Raw genomic sequence first — 18,883 nt, forward strand, 5'->3', positions numbered from 1 at the left:
TGGAAACCTTTTGTAGGGGCATTTCTGCTCCACTCAGGAAAAAAAATAAGTGGATCTTCTTGATTCTTTGTGTCGACCAAAGCTGTTTGTTCAACAGCACAGTTCCTCCATTTCCCAGGCGAGGGATCCAATCGGGACAGCACCAGCTGGTCTTCAGGGTAGATGCCTGTACTTTAGCAGCTATTTGAATCATACTTTCTCATCTGCTTATAAACAGAGCATATGCAGCTGAGGGCTACATGCCCCACCTAAAATTTTTACTTAGAACCAAACATCGCACCCTGTAAGCCAAAATAATTAGTTTTACCAAGGGAGAATCCTCCTTAGCCATCTGTAGAAATAATACTTATATCCTGTTTCCAGGCTTCCTGATTTCTAGTACAACTCCATGTCAAAAGCAAATCTTGTTTAGGATGTGGAACAGTAGAGGGGAGGAGTCTATTCTCGCCTTATTGCACACAATATAACTACATTAACACTAATGGGAGCTACACGTGTGTACAGATATTAGACCAATTTTAGTTTAAATATTTACCTTTTGCTACAGTTTGGCGCCACCAGGTCAGTGCTAGGGAATAGCTAGTGGTTATTCATGTCCCAGTAATACTTCAGGATAGAGGATACTAGAACTTATTTTAGTGTTACTAGACATTATGTCTGTGTAAATCCTAAGGGATTTTGAGATGTGAATATACCTGTTATCCTAAGTAAATTAGTCTGTTGTTATATTGCCATTTCTTTTTGCTTTAAAAAAATATCTCTGAAAATCCAGTGTAGGTCAGAAAAATTCTGTTGGAATCAACTGAAATTGGGCTGACATGGGTGGTGGAATTCGACAGAAGATTAAGTTGTCGTGTTACCTTCAAGCTTGCATGCTGCTGAGTCACAAATGCAGTGTGACTCAGGCAATTTGAATATCTTCACTTATTCTCTTTATCGCTGTACTAAAGTACTGTGATAAAATGAGTGTCTGTCTTGAGTTTGTGTAGCATTGATGCTCAAAGTACACATAGTGAAGAATAATGTTCTTCAAAGGACTCCCAGTCAACAAACAGAAATCTGTTTTATCAGCTAGACAGAGTAATACATGTTCAAAACTATCACTAGTACCTCTTTGAATCATAGAAGATTAAGGTTGGAAGAGAACCTCAGGAGGTCATCTAGTCCAACCCCCTGCTCAAAGCAGGACCAACCCCAACTAAATCATCCTAGCCAGGGCTTTGTCAAGCCAGGCCTTAAAAACCTCTAGGGATGGAGATTCCACCACCTCCCAGGTAACCCATTCCAGTGCTTCACCACCCTTCTAGACCTCCCCTAATATCCAACCTAGACCTCCCCTACTGCAACTTGAGACCATTGCTTCTTGTTCTGTCATGTGCCACCACTGAGAACAGCCTAGCTCCATCCTCTTCGGAAACCCCCTTCAGGTAGTTGAAGGCTGCTATCAGATCCCTCTCACTCTTCTCTGCTGCAGACTAAATAAGCCCAGTTCCCTCAGCCTCTCCTCATAAGTCATGTGCCCCAGCCCCCTAATAATTTTCATTGCCCTCCACTGGACTCTCTCCAATTTGCCCATGTCCTTTCTGTAGTGGGGGGACCCAAAACTGGACTCCACCATATTCCAGATGTGGCCTCACCAGTGCCGAATAGAGGGGAATAATCATTTCCCTTGATCTGCTGGCAGTGCTCCTACTAATGCAGCCCAGTATGCCGTTTGCCTTCTTGGCAACAAGAGAACACTGTTGACTCATATCCAGCTTCTCGTTGACTGTAATCCCCAGATCCTTTTCTGCAGAACTGCCGCTTAGCCATTTGGTCCCCAGCCTGTAGCGGTGCATGGGATTCTTCTGTCCTAAGTGCAGAACTCTGCACTTGTCCTTGTTGAGCCTTATCAGATTTCTTTTGGCCCAATCTTCCAATTTGTCTAGGTCACTCTGGACCCTATCTCTACCCTCAAGCATAACTACTTCTCCCCTCAGCTAGTGTCATCCATGAACTTGCTGAGGGTGCAATCCATCCCATCGTCCAGGTGATTGATGATGATGATGAACAAAACTGGCCCCAGGGCTGACCCCTGGGCCACTCCGCTTGATACCAGCTGCCAGCTAGACATTGAGCCGTTGATCACTAGCCGTTGAGCCCGATGATCTAGCCAGCTTTCTATCCATCTTAGAGTCCATTCATCCAATCCATACTTTTTAAACTTGCTGGCAAGAATACTGTGAGAGATGGTATCAAAAACTTTGCTGAAGTCAAGATATATCATGTCCACTGCTTTCCCCATATCCACAGAGCCAGTTATCTCATCATAGAAGGCAATCAGGTTAGTCAGGCATGACTTGCCCTTGGTGAATCCATGTTGACTATTCCTGATCACCTTCCTCTCCTCCAAGTGCTTCAAAATGGATTCCTTGAGGACCTACTTCATGATTTTTCCAGGGACTGAGTTGAAGCTAACTGGTCTCTACTTCCCCAGATTCTCCTCCTTCCCTTTTTTTTAAAGATGGGCACTATATTTGCCTTTTTCCAATCATCCAGGACCTCCCCCAATCACCATGAGTTTTCAAAGATAATGGCTTATGGCTTTGCAATTACATCAGCCAACTCCCTCAGATGCATTAGATCCGGACCCATGGACTTGTACATGTCCTGCTTTACTAAAGAGTCCTTAACCTGTTCTTTCACCTCTGAGGGCTGCTCATCTCCTCCCCATACTGTGCTGACCAGTGCAGTATCTGGGAACAGACCTTGTCTGTGAAGACGAGGCAAAAAAAGCATTGAATGCTTCAGCTTTTTCCACATCATCGGTCACTAGGTTGCCTCTCCCATTCAGTAAGACTCCCACACTTTCCCTGACCTTCTTGTTGCTAACATACCTGTAAAAACCCTTCTTGTTCCCCTTCACATCCCTTGCTAGCTGCAACTCCAGTTATGCTTTGGCCTTTCTGATTACACCCCTGCATGCGTGAGCACTATTTTACACTCCTCCCTAGTCATCTGTCCAAGTTTCCACTTCTTGTAAGCTTCCTTGTTGTGTTTAAGCTCTCCGAAGATTTCTCTGTTAAGCCAAGCTGGTCACCTGCCATATTTGCTGCTATTTCTGCATATCAGGATGGTTTGTTCCAGCGCCCTCAATAAGGCTTCTTTAAAATACAGCCAAATCTCCTGGACAAATTTCCCCCTTATATTAGCCTCCAAGGGTATCGCGCCCATCAGTTCCCTGCAGGAGTCAAAGTCTGCTTTTCTGCAGTGCAGGGTCTGTATCCTGCTGCTCTCCTTTCTTCCTTTTGTCAGGATCCTGAACTCGATCATCTCATGGTCACTGCTGTCCAGGTTGCCATCGCTTCTACTTCCCCTACCAATTTTTCCCTGTTTGTGAGCAGCAGGTTAAGAGGAGCACGGCCCCTAGTTGGTTCCTCCAGCACTTCCCCAGCAAGTTGTCCCCAACACTCTCTCCAAAAACTTCCTGGATTGTCTGTGCACTGCTGTATTGCTCTCCTAGCAGATGGCAGGGTGATTGAAGTCCCCCATGAAAATAAGATACCTGGAGACTCAAAGCATAATCTGTTCCTGTTGGGCCTGAGCCTGTGAGATGTGTTGAAGCTAGTGAGCTGAGGGCAGGCAGCACCTTGCAGGAGGCAACTACACCACCTCGCAAGATTGTGCTCACTCTTTGCAACAAATGGAGACATTGGGTAAGCCTACATCACAAGGTGAAAAAAACCCTCGCAGCAGTGAGTCTCAGAGCCTGGGTCAACTGACTCAGGCTTGCTGTGGCTAAAAATAGCAGTGTAGATGTTCTGGCTTGTACTGGAGCCTTGGCTCTGTTACCCTTCCCGGGTTTCAGAGCCCAGGATCCAGCCCAAGCCGGAACATCTATATTTACTCCTGGGGGAATTCTGAGCAACTGCACATGTGCAGAATTTATTTCCCCCGCAGATTTCTTTGCTTCCCTGCAGAAAAATGACTCTGACAGGGAAGCTGCAAGAGCAGTCAGACACCACTCCCTAGCTGCGCAGGTACATCATTTCAGGCACCCGGAACAGCTGGCGGAGAGGTAAATCACCTCAGGGCTGGAAACACCCCAGCCAGGGGCTCCTACCCTGAGCTGGGATCAGCTGCTAGTCCTGGCTGGGCTGGAGGCAGGAGAGAACGGGATTTCCTCTTCCCCTACAAGGAGTGGCTGGGGCTGTGTCAGACCCACCCCCAGAAACCTCTGCCAGCTGCAGGAAGCTCAGCATCCTCCCCTGCTTCCTGTCCCCATCACTTCTCAGCTGCAGGGGAGGGGTCACTGTACAGGGAGCTGCTCCCCCATCCGTCCAACCCCCGTACATCTGGACTTCCCATACCCAGAAACCCCCACCCTCACCCCCTGCCTCTGGACTCCCCACCTCTGCACCCAGACCACCCTCCACTGAGCTCCTTGCACTCTGGACCTCCGCCCCACCCCCCTGAGTCCCCACATCCAGACCCCCATGCCACTGGCCCCCATCTAGCTGCATCCAGACTCCCACCCCACCAGGCCCCATTCTCCCAGCACCCAGACCCCCCAGCTGAGACCCCTTCTCTGAGCCCCAACCACTTTTACCTGGAAGCCCCTGCAGAGTCCCATTACCCTTACACCTGGAACCCCCACAATGCGCCTCTGTGCATCCAGATCCCCCCCACATCTAGGACGCCTCCACTGAGCTGCCTGCACCCAGATTGTCCCACGCAGAATCCTCTCACCCCATACCTGGATCTCCCCACACTGAGCCCCTCCACACTTGGCTCCTGCCTAGTTGAGCCTGCCTGCCCCACACCTGGCGCCCTTGGCGTAAAGGGGCAAGGCCCTAGGGTATTTCTGGGGCAGGGCCAGGCCTTGTGCTGGGTCAGGGTCAGCTCACCACTGAGTCCACGTCCCAGGGTTGGGGAGTGGGGAGGCTGCAGGGTGATCTCTCACCTTTGTGCAGCCAGTGGCCCACTGCCATGCTGGAGCCTCTGCATTTATTTATTGACAAACAAAACGTGCAGAATTTGCAATTTTTTGGCACAGAATACCTCAGGAGTGTATACTGCCATTTTTAGCCCTATAACACAAGCCCAAGTCAGTTGACCTGGATTCTGAGACTCAATGCCGCAGGGTTTTCTTTGCAGTATAGACGTTCCCATTATATCCTAAACAATAAAGGACAAATTGCGCCCTGAGATACAAATGAACAACTCCCACTGAAATCAGGGTGTGTTGAACACATACATCTGACTGCAGATTTGGCTCTGAATGAAGTTTGTGGCAATGCTGACAAATGCCCACCGTTGGCATGTAGTGAGATGGGAGGTAAGTATCATTCCATGTTCACTCTTTGAGTGATGAGACAGCCAGGGACTGGGTTCTTTGACACAGCACCCTTTCATTTTAACAAACATCTTTTTGCTTATTTTTTTTTTTAATTGCAACAGCATGAAGAAGCTAAAGTTAGCTTCAGATAAGACATATATGAAATTTGTTTGCATATATAACCTCATTGTTCACATACACAGCCATACCAACCAGGCAAAAACAGTGAATGATATTTCAACATGAGAAAGATCAATCAGGCCAAGAGGAAATTGTGACCATCCAACTGTCACCATCACCATTTAAGTCTGGTTAACAATAATAAACATTTTGTTAACCAAATTTTCCAAGGTGCTGTTCATTTTATCTGCACATTACAGTTTGGCCATTAAGGCATTTGAGTGCCACGTTGAACTTGCATCACATGCTGTGATCTAGTGGTTAAAGCTGCAGGTCATCTCTCTTGTATATTATTTTCTTAACTGCTGTTAATGCTGGATGAACTTGGACAAGTCACTTAAAACCTCTGCATTGAGAATCATGTGATTCAATGCATGTGAGCCGATCCCTGCATGGAGCCCTGACTCCCCTAGGGCTCTGTGCAAACACAAGGCTCCACCCATCTGGTACTCACTGCAGGATTGGAGTCTTAGGGTACATCTGCATTGCAGCTGAGCGGCTGCTTCTCACCACAGGCAGGCTTACACATGCTAGCTCTATGTGAGCTAGTTTGCTAAAAATAGCAGCGGGGCAGTCTAGCCACCTGAGTGAGTGGCTCTTGCTTCCCACAGTCATTAATTAAAACCCTTGGCCTGAGGTTTCGTGGCCCTGAGTCTTGCCCCATTTTTAGTAGATCTTTGGGTCATATTCATCAGTGTACCTCCATTGGCATAAACAGAGCTACGTTGATTTTAGTTTCAGAGTGACAGCCGTGTTAGTCTGTATTCGCAAAAAGAAAAGGAGCACTTGTGGCACCTTAGAGACTAACCAATTTATTGGAGCATGAGCTTTGCTCACGAAAGCTTATGCTCTAATAAATTGGTTAGTCTCTACGTTGATTTTAGTGTTCATTAAGATTTGGCTTATTACATTTTTTATAAAATAAAATGAAACTCTGCAAGCACTACACAAAGTAGTAGTCTCATTACCTCTCCCTCCCACTCCAACCACTTAGTATAACACATTGAGTCTCTCTCCAAATTCATAGATTTTTTTCAGTGCTGATTATCTGTTTGTAAATCACCATGCCCATCTATGGCTCTGTCTACATTTAATGAACAAGAACTGCAAAATGTCTTAGCACAAGAGATCTGATTGTGGATGGTGCTGAACAACCCTCAACTCTCACTAACTCAGTGGGACTTTGAAAGTCCTCAGAACCTCGTGAGGCCCAGAAACTGTAACATTAAGAGGAGGCATTATAAATGTTGCATGACTCCATTACATTTCTGTGTCTCAGTTACGCTGCCCCATGCTGTGTTTGCAGTGCCTTCATTTTGATCTTTAAGCCTCCAAGGTATAGGGAATAGTAATGACAATGAGGACAACTGAAGTGAAGCAAAAAGGAAAATTGGCAAGTTAGATGTGTGCATAGAAACCCACTAAAATAGCAATGTCACTCTAACAAGCCAGACTTCCACCATCCTTCTCTGTCTGTCTTTCTAGGGACATAGATGGCACTTTACTTATATAACCCTGTGTTGGTATAGCAGTTACCTCAGATGGTCTCTGGTTACTAATGTTATATTTGCGTGTTCTATTTTGGCAGCAAATTCATAATCTTTTATAAGATCATGGCATAAGGTGTGAATCACAAGCGCACTAAGTTCTTGATTCTTTGGTGGATTCACATGTGCAAGCAAACACTGATTGGACGTTGCTAATCAGTGGCCATTATGGGTTGGGCTCTGGCATCATAAAGAAGTGCCAGAGCTGTGCTGCTCCCATCGCAAAGCTTAGTGCAGGAAGGACCAGTATAGGGGAATGGGGGGCAGGAAGAATGTGGCTATCCTGGTTTTTTTTCTTGTTTCCTTAGATCTTTGAGGACTATGAAAAACTGCTTCATTCTGAGAATTATGTCACAAAGAGACAATCTTTAAAGGTAATGTAAAATTCCTGAACGCTTTTTTTTTTAATAGCCATAACATGCTCAGACTATTTCACAGAGTGGCCCTATATACTGTTTTTTTGTTACAAAAGAAATTCTTTTAAATTAATCTAGTGCTTGTGAAAATCAGGAGATATTTTTGTCACTGCATTGGGGTTAGCATTGAAAAGTCCTAGTTCCTGAACTCATATGGCAAAGCCTGGAGTCCTTTCTCTGAAATGAGGGTGTCATCCTCTTTTCTCACTGTCACCTGAGTTCACAGCGTGGTTCAGAACACAGGTGGGAGTGAGTTTGGTAGGTTCGTTATAGTCCCCATTTGTCCATGCACCAAGCAATTTGGTAAAATCTGCAGTCTCCTCATGACTAGAACAGGAAAGTGTGGGGCATGTAAGTATTGAGGTGAATTAGCAAAACAATGTGGGATGGTTGTACTTGCTTTTATTTTATCTGGCTCAATCCAGTTGTTTCTCTATGCATTAATATGGTATCTATCTCTCCAATATTTGGTTGATCAGTGCTATTGGACAGTTATATCACTTTTATGAACAGCAAATTCACCTCAATTTTTAAAAGGCCCTCCATTTTTGAAGCCACTATGGCCTAAGATAAAACTCCGTTGAAACCCCTGGGGGTGAAGATAAAAATGTCATGCTTTCATCTGAATCATAATCAGTTTTGTGCGGAGTCACAAAGCCTTTGTTTTTGTAAATGTTCCCATAGCTGCTGGGTGAACTGATTCTGGACCGACACAACTTTGCCATTATGACAAAATACATCAGCAAACCAGAGAACCTGAAGCTAATGATGAACCTGCTGCGAGATAAAAGCCCAAACATTCAGTTTGAGGCATTCCATGTGTTCAAGGTAACTCAGCGTGGCCTTCCGAGAGGAAGGAACATCTCTTTCACTGTGGGAGGGAGGAGAAGCCAGAAAAATGTGGGGTTTTACAAACCATTTCAAACATTTGAAAATGTTTTAATAGGAAATTTCTCCCTGACAGGCAGTTCTCTCTCGCTTGCTTGCCCTCTCTAGGTGATGTCTAAGGCAGGGTCATTTGGATCTGGGCCTAGTGATCTGAGGGGTCCCTTGTTACAGCAATGCATTATTAGCAAGAGGTGACAAATTGCCTGGCTGATTGCTGCAAGCTAACCACTTGCTGGAGTCGATGGTGGTCTCCTCAACCTTCTTAGGTCATGTCACAGTGACTCTGGGTAAGAATTGGGGGAATCATGTGATTCCAAAATATTTGATATATTTGGCACCCAGCAATCAGATATTAAATGCTGTCTAAGAACCTAGACAGACAGTGTTGGCTTTCTGGGTGAGGCAGAAGCAAGTGGAAATTTTTTTTAATATTTCAAGAGATTTGCCTTTGATAAGTTTGAGCCCAACATATGCTTAATCTTCCTCGTTCTCACTCTGTTTTGCACTGATCACTAATGCAGCCTTACAAAATTGCAATAAAAATATTATTAGCCCAGGCACATACACTACTTTCTTTTATCATCATCATTTGGTTAATTTTTTTAAATTTTATTTACCCATCAAAAAAGTTTTTTGTGCTGAGCAAGAAGATGAGTAGAATTATTATGATGCAGAGCTACTATAATGCAAAATTAACTCATAAATATGTCTGGATGTATTTTCATAGTTTGAACAGATTAATTTTCAGAGAAGAGGGATAAACCCATAGGAGTGGGGAGAATGTCCTTCTTGGGAGATGTTTATAAAATAGACCACATTGCACCAAATGGCAAGTATTTTCAAAAATTACATCACCCTCAGAATGTTCAGAAAGGCTTTTGGAGGTCTTTGATTTTGTCATTTCTGTTGTGCAAAAGATCTTTCAGAAGGCATTCACGTCTCCAGCATGTGGCTTGAAGGATGGTATGGCTGCTCCGTATAATCTTTCATCTATGTAAAGTAATCACAGGGATTCCCAACATATTTCAATATTTTGCTTCCTGCATAATAAGCCTCAGTGATGCACGTAATTACTTGTGTAAGCCTTTGACTTGTTCTTGACAACCAAACTACTGTGAGTAGCTTCTGCTCTTACCCCTTATCAGGACGTATGCAGCTCAAAGATAAGTTGGGGAGAGCAAATCCCAAAATACTTGCAGTCTTTAAGTGCTCAAATGCCGGGGGGGGGGGGGGGGGGGGGGGGGGGGGGGGGGGGAGAGAGAGAGAGAGAGAGAACTGGTTTCTGTTAGCTACTTTTTCGTATTTACTAATGGTCACATTCTTATGCATGCAACTTCTATGCATGAAGTGCAGTCCCTGAATTAATCCATTAGGCCACTACCATCTGTTGTTTCAGATTGCCCTTAAGCACCCAGTTCTGCTGAGCTGTTTCAATAAATCAGACAGTGATGAATAGGGGCGTGGCAGTTGAGAATAGTTGATTTTATTTTGTTTAAAATAGAAATTTGAGGATTTGGAGTGATCTGTAATCATAGCTATCTATGTAATGGTATGATATCATTACTGTCACCCTCATCCTCCCTCCCAGTGTCCACCATCCTTTTGTTTCTCATGCTCAGAGCATCCAGTTTGTAGGCTCTTCAGTGTAGGGACTGTGCCTACCCATGTATTTTGTGCAGTGCCTAACACAATGAGGCCCTAATCCTGACTGGGCCTTTTGGCACTATGTGAAACAAATAGTAAATGATGATGCAACCCTCATTGATGTCAGTGGGTCAAAGTCTTCCCTCAGCTCCATGAATCCAACTTCCATGAGACTCTATTATTTTTACAATAATATCTGATGGCAGCAGTTAGAGATGAATGTAATACGCACAGTATTCATCTTACAGTTTTCTATGTAATTCAGAGCAGAATCTCATCCAGTGGAAGTTGCACATTTCTACCTGAATGTAACCCATTCAGCAAAATCCCCCTCTCCAGTCTGCAGCATAGCTCTCTTGTATATTCAACTTTTGTTCCACATGTGCAGAACAGGTATAGAATACACACGAGAGAAGGACACTGAGTGTTTTGTCCTTAGTTTTCCTTTATTAATAAATTCTATGCTGATGATGGGAACCAATCCAGGAAATCCTTAAATATGAAAGAGAACATACACTTCATGGAAAAACTACTGCCTTGTCCCGATGCCCTTTCTGGCAGGTGAAAGGCAGCGATGTTCCTTGTTGCTCTGGGGTGCAGAGTCCTTGGGCCTGATTCTCTCCCTGGTTACTCTAGCTGTATGCTGGTGTAACTGAGGGTGTGGGAGGAAGTCGGGCTCTGTGTCTTTATTTTCACATATTTCAGGCATAGTTTTAATTTATCTGGTTAGTCCTGTTTCAAATGACCACAGACTGCCAATACTGAGATGAAATCAAAAATTTGCCAAGCGGCTGATGCTTGCTACTTACTGCGAGGTGCCAAAAGATTTGGGTTTAAATTACCTGATTTGGATGTTTTTGCAGCTAGGCACATTTGAAATGAAAAAAGTGCTTGTTTTGTAAGTATCCGAATTCCAGCTCTCCCATGCCCCAGTTGACCCTGAAAAAGGCATATGACTCTCAGCTCCTTGAGGCAGTATCTGATTATTGAGGATTTGAAGCTGCAATATTTTAACTAGAGCCATGAGCATCTAGCATTCTAAATATTTTACCGTTAAGTTTGATGGCAATTAAAAATGCAATTAACTCTTCAAGCACTGAGGACAGTTGTATTCATCCAGGAGCGCTCTGCCCAGAGGTACAGAAGATAAGTAATGAGGTCTCATTTTCAGTACTTCCTCCCATCTAACTGTTCCTTCACCAGCAAGACCTCTACCTCCTTCATCATTCCTGCTCCCTCCCTTACCCTTGCTCAAACAAAATGAGACCTCTTCAACCCTTAGCCTCCACCCCACACAACCAGTCACCAACTCATGGCCACCTAAAATCCTTGGGAATATAGGTAGACCCCAAGTAACAAAACCAAGGGGATTAGTGAGTATTTTAAGTGTTAATAAAACCTTCCCCACGAACACACACCTTTTCTCCTTCTTTATTCCACCAGGGGAATCAATATCTGGTTTGAAGGTTGAACAATAAAAGGGTCTTTCTGAATACTCATGTGTTTTCTTTTGACAAATATATTTGTTACCATTATTGGTCAATCTGAGTATGTGATTTTTGCTTCTTTGTTCTCTTGCAGACAATCAAAAATAAAGCACACTGCAATATATTGCACACAATGCACATACAAATCTAGTATCAGCCTCTCTTGGCAGTCGTGTTAAACAATTCAATTATTTTGTGAACTCACCCCACAGTGGTGGTTCAGGATAATATAACATTTTTCTTAAGCAGAGATGTAGCAAGAGAGGTTTTAGTGTTTAAATCTAAAAATAGATTGTTTGACCTTAGCTTCATTTTTCCATTCTCTTTCATGCACATCACAAAGCTACCTCCTGTTGCTCACTCTGCAAACGGTTCTGCATAACTTGACAATACTGACCATTTCCACTCAGCATGGGGCGGAAGCTGAGTTTGTGTTGTTTCTGAGCTATAGACTTGATAATACTTTGGTCTGTGGGGGAAGTTGTCGGTTCAGCTACGTGAGCTTTCATGTACTTCCAGCGAGGTGGTAATCCCCCTGCGACGCATATGAGAAAATCATGGCACAGTTTCAGCCCTGGTGGGTCGATTGGCCTGTCGGTGTACAGAGTGATACATGCTGGTTTTGGACCATAATTGCTAACCATTTGAAAGTAGATCAGAGGTTGCAGTGAACTATTCTCATCAAGATCCTGTGACATTCAGTAGCCTTGGCCTCTGTGTTTAAAAAAACAAAGATTATCAGTGACCACACAGTGACTCATCGAGCATCAGACCATTTTAGTATCTTTATCCCTGTTGTGTTCCCTTGAGGAGATGATGATGACAACGCATTGTCATTAATTGTGAGAACCAAGGTCAGACTCCAGAACTCTCTGATCAAATACTTTATGGAGTGGATGTGGAGTGTACAGTTTATCAATTTTGATGGACAATACTGATTTAAGGCCAGCTAGAGGACAACAGTTCTATTTCATGGCAACTTTTGAGTTTTGACATTTGTTTTCATTCCGTGTTAGAATGAAAAGAAAAACCTTTCAAACATTTTCACAAAGTGAAGTTGTGTCGAAACTCCTCTGAAGTGACCAGAGAACTCTCAATCACAAAACCCTTCCCGACAGATATGTTGTTGAAACCAATACATCCCCACAAAATTATTTTTTCAAAAATATTCCAACTAGCTGTAATCCTGATGTTGTTTCCAGGATATCTCTTATCTTTTTTTATTGTCTTCAAGTGAGGCATTAGCAGGAGACTTTAAAAAATAAAACCTCATACTGGATCTAGCCTCAAAGTATAAAGATTCTTTGTTGTAGATGTGTGTAAAATTTCTTTGTTTCAATACTGTGACATTGTGGTACTATAGTTGCTTGAGGGAGCCAGTCATTCAGTTTTATAATCCTTTTATGATCCCAGGGTTTGAAAACAGTATTTGAGAGTTGAAATTGAGTCCTGCAGTAGGTCTAGTAGTCAAAAGATGATTTACATTTGAGTTTTCTATCTTTTATGCCAGTTTTTCAGGGGGAGGATTATAACCTATAAGCAATCAGACAAGAAACTAAAGAATTCAGCCTAATAGGAGACATCAGCTCACGTTTAATCATTTGCCATGCTAATACATATTTTAGGCTAGAACCAGTTTTAAAATTAAATCCTTTCAAGAATGTTTGCAGGCTGTTCCTTTCACACTGTGTAGATACAGTGTGGTCTAAATGTTCAAATTGACTAATCATTTTCTGTGCTTTAATTTTTGGGTGGCCTACTTGAGACCTCTTAAAGGGGCCTGATTTTCTGTGGGTGGGTGCTCAGCACTTTTTGCATGTCAGGCATCCGATGAAGTGAGCCGTAGCTCACGAAAGCTTATGCTCAAATAAATTTGTTAGTCTCGAAGGTGCCACAAGTATTCCTTTTCTTTTAGGCTCCTTTAAGGTGTCTCAGATTGGGCACCCAAATCACTAGATATTTCTGAAAATGCAAGGCATTGCAAATATATTTGCATTGTGCTCTCGCAAACCATTCTTTTATTTATCTGAACTGAGGGAAACAACATGCAATTTCTATAATAGGGTTATTTCTAATGGAAGGAATGTTTTTAAATGGCCAAAGCAGAGGCTGAACAAACCGCTATCTGTACCTCTCAGTACACCCAAGGGGGCCATGAGCTGGCTACCTTGAGATCAAGGAACATGCCTCTAATAACAGACAATACTTTTTGAGAACTTGAAGCATCTGGCAAGGAGGTTGCTCTAAAGGGGTTGTGGTGAAGTCTTGCACTGTTGAGTCGGTTGTCATTGCTTGTGAGCATCTAGAGGTCACCAGGAATTTAAAAGTCCATGACTTTAAAAGTTCAGAACAAAGGGTTGGATTGTTGAAAAGAGGCCTCTTCTGGGTGCGGATTTGCACTTTGTGGTATGGTGGGGGAGCTGCTTCAGTGGCCTTGTCCTTCCTGGGATGTGGGAATCTGCACAGGGGCTGGGATCTAGGCTGGGGAGACATATGCTCAGGCATCAGTACAGACTACAGCTTCTTGCTGTGGAACCTCCCTTTGAAGGAGGCTGCAGATGTAAGCAGGAGAAGCCCTCGGAGCCAGTCTAACAAGGAGCCAGAAGAGAGTTACAAAGCGGACAAGAGGCAAGTGCCTCTGAAGTGAGGGATTGCTACAAAAGGGAAGATCCCAGCCTCTCATCTGAGTGACCCACAAATAGCAATTCCAAGACACTGGGCTGCCAGTGAGCTGCGTATGGAAGCGTGTTACATTGTCCTTCTGCTCTGCCTCACTGCTGTGTCCTTGTGAGCTTAGCAAACAGATTGAAATGTACGTGGATCCTGCTCTTGTAAATTTCCATTCACAGACTGCTGGCTAGAATGGACTAGGGAGGGCAAAGTGAAGGATGTGACCTAAGTTCACAAACCGAAACAAAGCTGCTTGGTCTAATTTTAGGCCATTTCAATTTAATATGGAAATTCTATCACCAACACAAGACTCGCCTGTTCTCCCAGTAATTATGGTTCTAAGACATTTCATGTTGGAGGGCCGTAAATGTGGAAGTGATCAGGGATTTATAGCCAACTTTCAACAGCTGGCTTTACAATCAAACCATTTGTCAATAAAGGGAACAGAATAAGGGAGAGTGATAGCAAGGTCAAGTGTAACTTCACTTCCAGCTGCTAATGAGCAAGATCATGGGAAACTTTAACGTGTGTTTAAAATACAAGGATAGATTTTCTTTCCTATTTTGGCTGATTTGGGGTCAAGAAATCTGTTGGATCTCCCCAGCTAATATGTGGCTAGCACAGTCTGTTCCTGTGCCCTCCCTGCAGCTCCAGAGGCATAGGTGCTTGTTAGAAATGGAAGGGTCATGGTCAGAGTGCAACTGCATTAATCCCCAGCTGGCAAACAACCTCTTGAGAGCCATAGCCAGCTGTCATACTTAAGACTAAAAGATCTTAGGGGCTACTATAAAGTATGCTGGGCCTGAGGTCAGTGTAGAACTGGTCACAGGGAACAGATAGCTGCAACCAACAAATATGCAGTCCCTTCCCTCTCCCCTCTCACTGGGTACTGCACTCAGTGGATACAGGGTAGGCACCAGAGAATCTGGCCTCCAGCATTCAGTTGACTCAACAGAGAATGATGTAGGGCAGTGTCATGATTCTGATTGTTCATCCCTCTCTTTCTGTCTCTGTCTGTGTGTGTGTGTGTGGTTTTGTTTGCATGTTAGGTATTTGTGGCCAGTCCAAACAAAACGCAGCCTATCGTGGAGATTCTATTGAAAAACCAACCCAAGCTAATTGAGTTTCTGAGCAATTTCCAGAAAGAGAGGACGGATGATGAACAGTTCACCGATGAGAAGAACTACTTGATTAAACAGATCCGAGACTTGAAAAAGCCAACGCCATGAAGAGCTCCCCTAATTTCCCATCGTAGGCATTAAATCATATTTGTTCAGTTCCTCCCATGTGTCATTTAACAACACAATAGCGCTTGAGAAGTGCCTGTTTTAGTTTGATTCTTTGTTCACATAGATGTCAAGAGTATAAAGGTCTTACATGAAAACTAAAAAAAAAAAAAAAAAGTCTGGAATAATATATTCTAATCAAGTCTGTGATTATTTATGTCAGTTTAGACACCCTCTGTATTAGAAGCTGGTAAGGCAGATTTTCATCTGTGCGCTCCAGAAGAATGAACCTCTTTGCTCTTGCTTTTATCAGAAAACTTGAGCTCTCCGTAAATGCACAAGGTAGGAGGTCTGAAGATTGTAACTATCTTTTTCTTTGCACTTGTAGTTGTGAATTTATTTTAGTTCTGCATGCACATGAGGACTGTGAAAGAGGGTGTTGGGCGATTGACTTATCTGCACTGATGTAGTGGATTTGTTAGCTAAAGCAGTGGGAGATAGATTTGAAAAAGTAAGGTTCACATTTTCACTTTATTTTTATGTTCACTCATTCCTTCAGTCTTTTTGATTTCACTCAAGCTCAGAGCTTTCCCACCAGTTTGGCCAACTGAACCTAGGAACTAGGCTAATACTTCGGGTGGGGCAGCCAGTGCCCACTGCCTCCCATCCCTCCGTATCTGATCTAACCCTACAATGCAGTCTAGGCTGCCCCCAAACCCCAGTCTTGTAATAAGACTGATCAGGAGAAGTCCTAGCTCCACTGGGAATTAGAACATGCACTTTAAATGGGAGCCAGGTAATACATCAAGGCTAAGGGCAGAGGTGCATCGCTAAGGACCTGCTCCTGCTCCCATTGAAATAAGTGAAAATTTGATCATTGACTTAATGGAAACAGAATTGGGCCGTATTCAGCACTTCCTATTCTGGGCACAGTCCTGAAGCATGCATCTCCCATTGGCTTCAGCGTCAGTGGGGCACTCAGCACTTCGCAGGAGTGAACCCTAAGCTGAGACCTAAGGGAAGCCCAGGCACAGTATCAGTGATACAAGCCTGAAGTACTAATACCTGTGCCATGATTGGGAACCCTCTGATGTGGACTCTGTAGTGGTTCAGGTTCTGCTCCTTCATACGTACCTGTGCTGGGAACATCATGCCCAAAACATTCAAACCTGGGGACCTAAATCAGACTCTGAATTTCTTATTTAGGCATCTAAATAAAAACGGCCTAACTCTGAGCAGCCGAGCAACCCCGGTTCCCATGGAGTCAATGGAAGCTGCAGAGGCTCAGCCCCTCTGAAAATCAAGCCACTTCTTTAGAAGCTTGAACATGGTTCTAGGAGTGTCACTTTGGGCTCACAGGGTTGCCCTATGTGGTTAGCATGTTCCCTTTGATTTGTTCAGACGTGAATTCAGTTTCTTTGCTAGAGGCTGAACATTGTGGAAGGGGAAATCATTGCACTGTGATGTTTAAGATAAATAAAGCCTTGGGTCCAAAAAAAGTTGCCTAGATATTCTTGCCATTTTTTCTTCTTCTTCTTCTTCTTCTTCTTCAAGGAATTAAGCACTGTGATCCTGGGTATTTTGTTTGGTGGAGGAGTTTGAGAGTGGGGAGGGAATATCTTGAAGTATTTCTTCTATTAGCTTAAATCTGGGTTTTTCTGTTTGTTGAATGAAACATTACGTTCTCCAGCTATAATTGCATAGCAAACACTTCAGTGAAAGGATAGAAATCAGGTGAGATTTTTGTCCATAAAACTGTTGTATATTAAGGTGATTGATAATTTAATTTGTATGCTTTAGAAAAGGGGGGGAACCAAACAAATAGGTCATCAACACATGGTTTACTTTTAAGATGTCAGGCATAAACAAAAATGTATATCTTAGTTGCTTGAAATTTTAAAATTATATTTACAAGTTATTAAAGGCATGGTTACTAATCTACGCTTTTTAATCACTGTTTATTTCCTTCCCTCACTCCCCCCCCCCGCCACCTTCTCAAAAAATGCTTTCGCTTAGAATCTTTTCATTGCTAAATTCTCTCTCTCTCCTCCACCAGCCACAACTTCCACAGATGGAGGAGGACAGATGATCACTTTCTTCAGAGCCAATGTGCTTTGCAGAAATCACATTTGCAGCCTTCACTGTCATGGGGCCTGACGGTCCCAGGCTGCAAAATCCAGTTTGGCCTTCCTGCAACCTTCAGTGCCATGCCACATGGCACTGACGCACTCTGTGCTGCACTCACTGCATCTCTAGAGTAGGGAGGGGGCTTTTGGTGTGGAAAAGCTGCAGAGCTATTCGCTAAATGGTCTGATCCTCTGAGATGTGGAGAGTCTCCTGTAAGGTGCTGAAACCAATGGGAGTTGGGGTATTCAGTGTCTCAGGACCTCCTAGGAGGGGCCCATTTCAGGGACTGCATGAACACATTGGACCTCAGCCCCTAGAGTTACGTGATAACATCAGAATCTCAGCTTTCATCTACAAAAAATGTTCTAGCTTTCATGTTTGTGAAGCGAGCCAGGTGTATCCGATTCAGTGATGCCTGCCTCAGGCTGCAGGCAGCCTGAATCAGTAGCTCTGAAATGTGTGAACGGCCTCATCCATATTAGTGGGTTGTTAACTCTGAAACTCACTGCTTTGAGAGGCCCCAGCAGAGGACTCTATGTGGGCAGATGGTCTAGCTATTCTCCCCTATTGTGGCTCCATTAGGGGAAGAGGGGCCCCTACAGAGAGTCCCATGCCTACAGCGGGGTAAGTGGAGCTGAGTCATCAGTCCTCCTGAACAAACCCCAGCCTGCCCACAATGATCCAAAGAGTGGAGAGGCCCCAGTCTGCCCCAGAAAGTGATGTTGGGCACTCCAGAAGCCAGCGCTGGGCCACTACCACCACAAGTAGAAGTGGGACCACAGCGTCCCATGGGATAGGGGCTAAGGGGGCCCATGAACTGGTGTGCCAAGAATTCCAGATTCTTTACATGGCCCTGTACAGAGCCATACCTATCCACTTCCTTCCAGTTTATTGCACATAGGGCTGGCTCAGTGTTTTCAGTCTAGTATGAAGTTATTTCCAGCATACTGAGGGCAATTCAAAATCATTCCCAAACTCAACTTGTTTAACATTTGTAAAAGGGGAAAGCACTAGAAATGATGGTGATTACATTAAGCTTGAGGAGCCCATTAGGCTCCATAATAATATTTCACAGCAGGCTGGGACACACATTTCTAATTAGTTGAAAGATGAGGTCTTCTCTGATTCATCTTGGAGTAAAGATAGACTTTTCAATTTCCTTTTGTGTTTCAATCAGGGCTCCTGTTTTGTCTCGGAACCAGCTCCTGACAGGAATATCACAGTTTCTCCCAGGGACTAAAATTAATATGAGTGGGAACTGTGTGATTCCAAGACCATGATTTATCAATGAGAAAGGTGAAAAAGAACACTTGTAGGCAGGAGGAAAAAATAAACCAGAGAGAGGCTTGAGCTGCGGAATCCAGATTCCAAACCCCACCCA

General features: G+C 43.8%; 1 protein-coding gene across 8 annotated transcripts in view; it reads left to right on the forward strand.

Annotated features, from left to right (window-relative positions):
* CAB39L (calcium binding protein 39 like) overlaps positions 1-17,316 on the forward strand; it is a 105,838-nt gene extending 88,522 nt beyond the window's left edge. For all 8 annotated transcript variants that reach the window (XM_073343720.2, XM_073343710.2, XM_073343750.2 and 5 more), the window contains 3 exons: positions 7,353-7,418; positions 8,145-8,288; positions 15,199-17,316. In XM_073343720.2, the coding sequence (XP_073199821.1) occupies positions 7,353-7,418; positions 8,145-8,288; positions 15,199-15,378 (390 nt within the window). In that variant the 3' untranslated portion in view covers positions 15,379-17,316. The remainder of the gene's footprint in view (positions 1-7,352; positions 7,419-8,144; positions 8,289-15,198) is intronic.
* Positions 17,317-18,883: the final 1,567 nt, after the last annotated feature.

This window comes from Lepidochelys kempii, chromosome 1, assembly GCF_965140285.1.
Source record: "Lepidochelys kempii isolate rLepKem1 chromosome 1, rLepKem1.hap1, whole genome shotgun sequence".
In the NCBI taxonomy this organism is placed as follows: Eukaryota; Metazoa; Chordata; order Testudines; family Cheloniidae; genus Lepidochelys; species Lepidochelys kempii.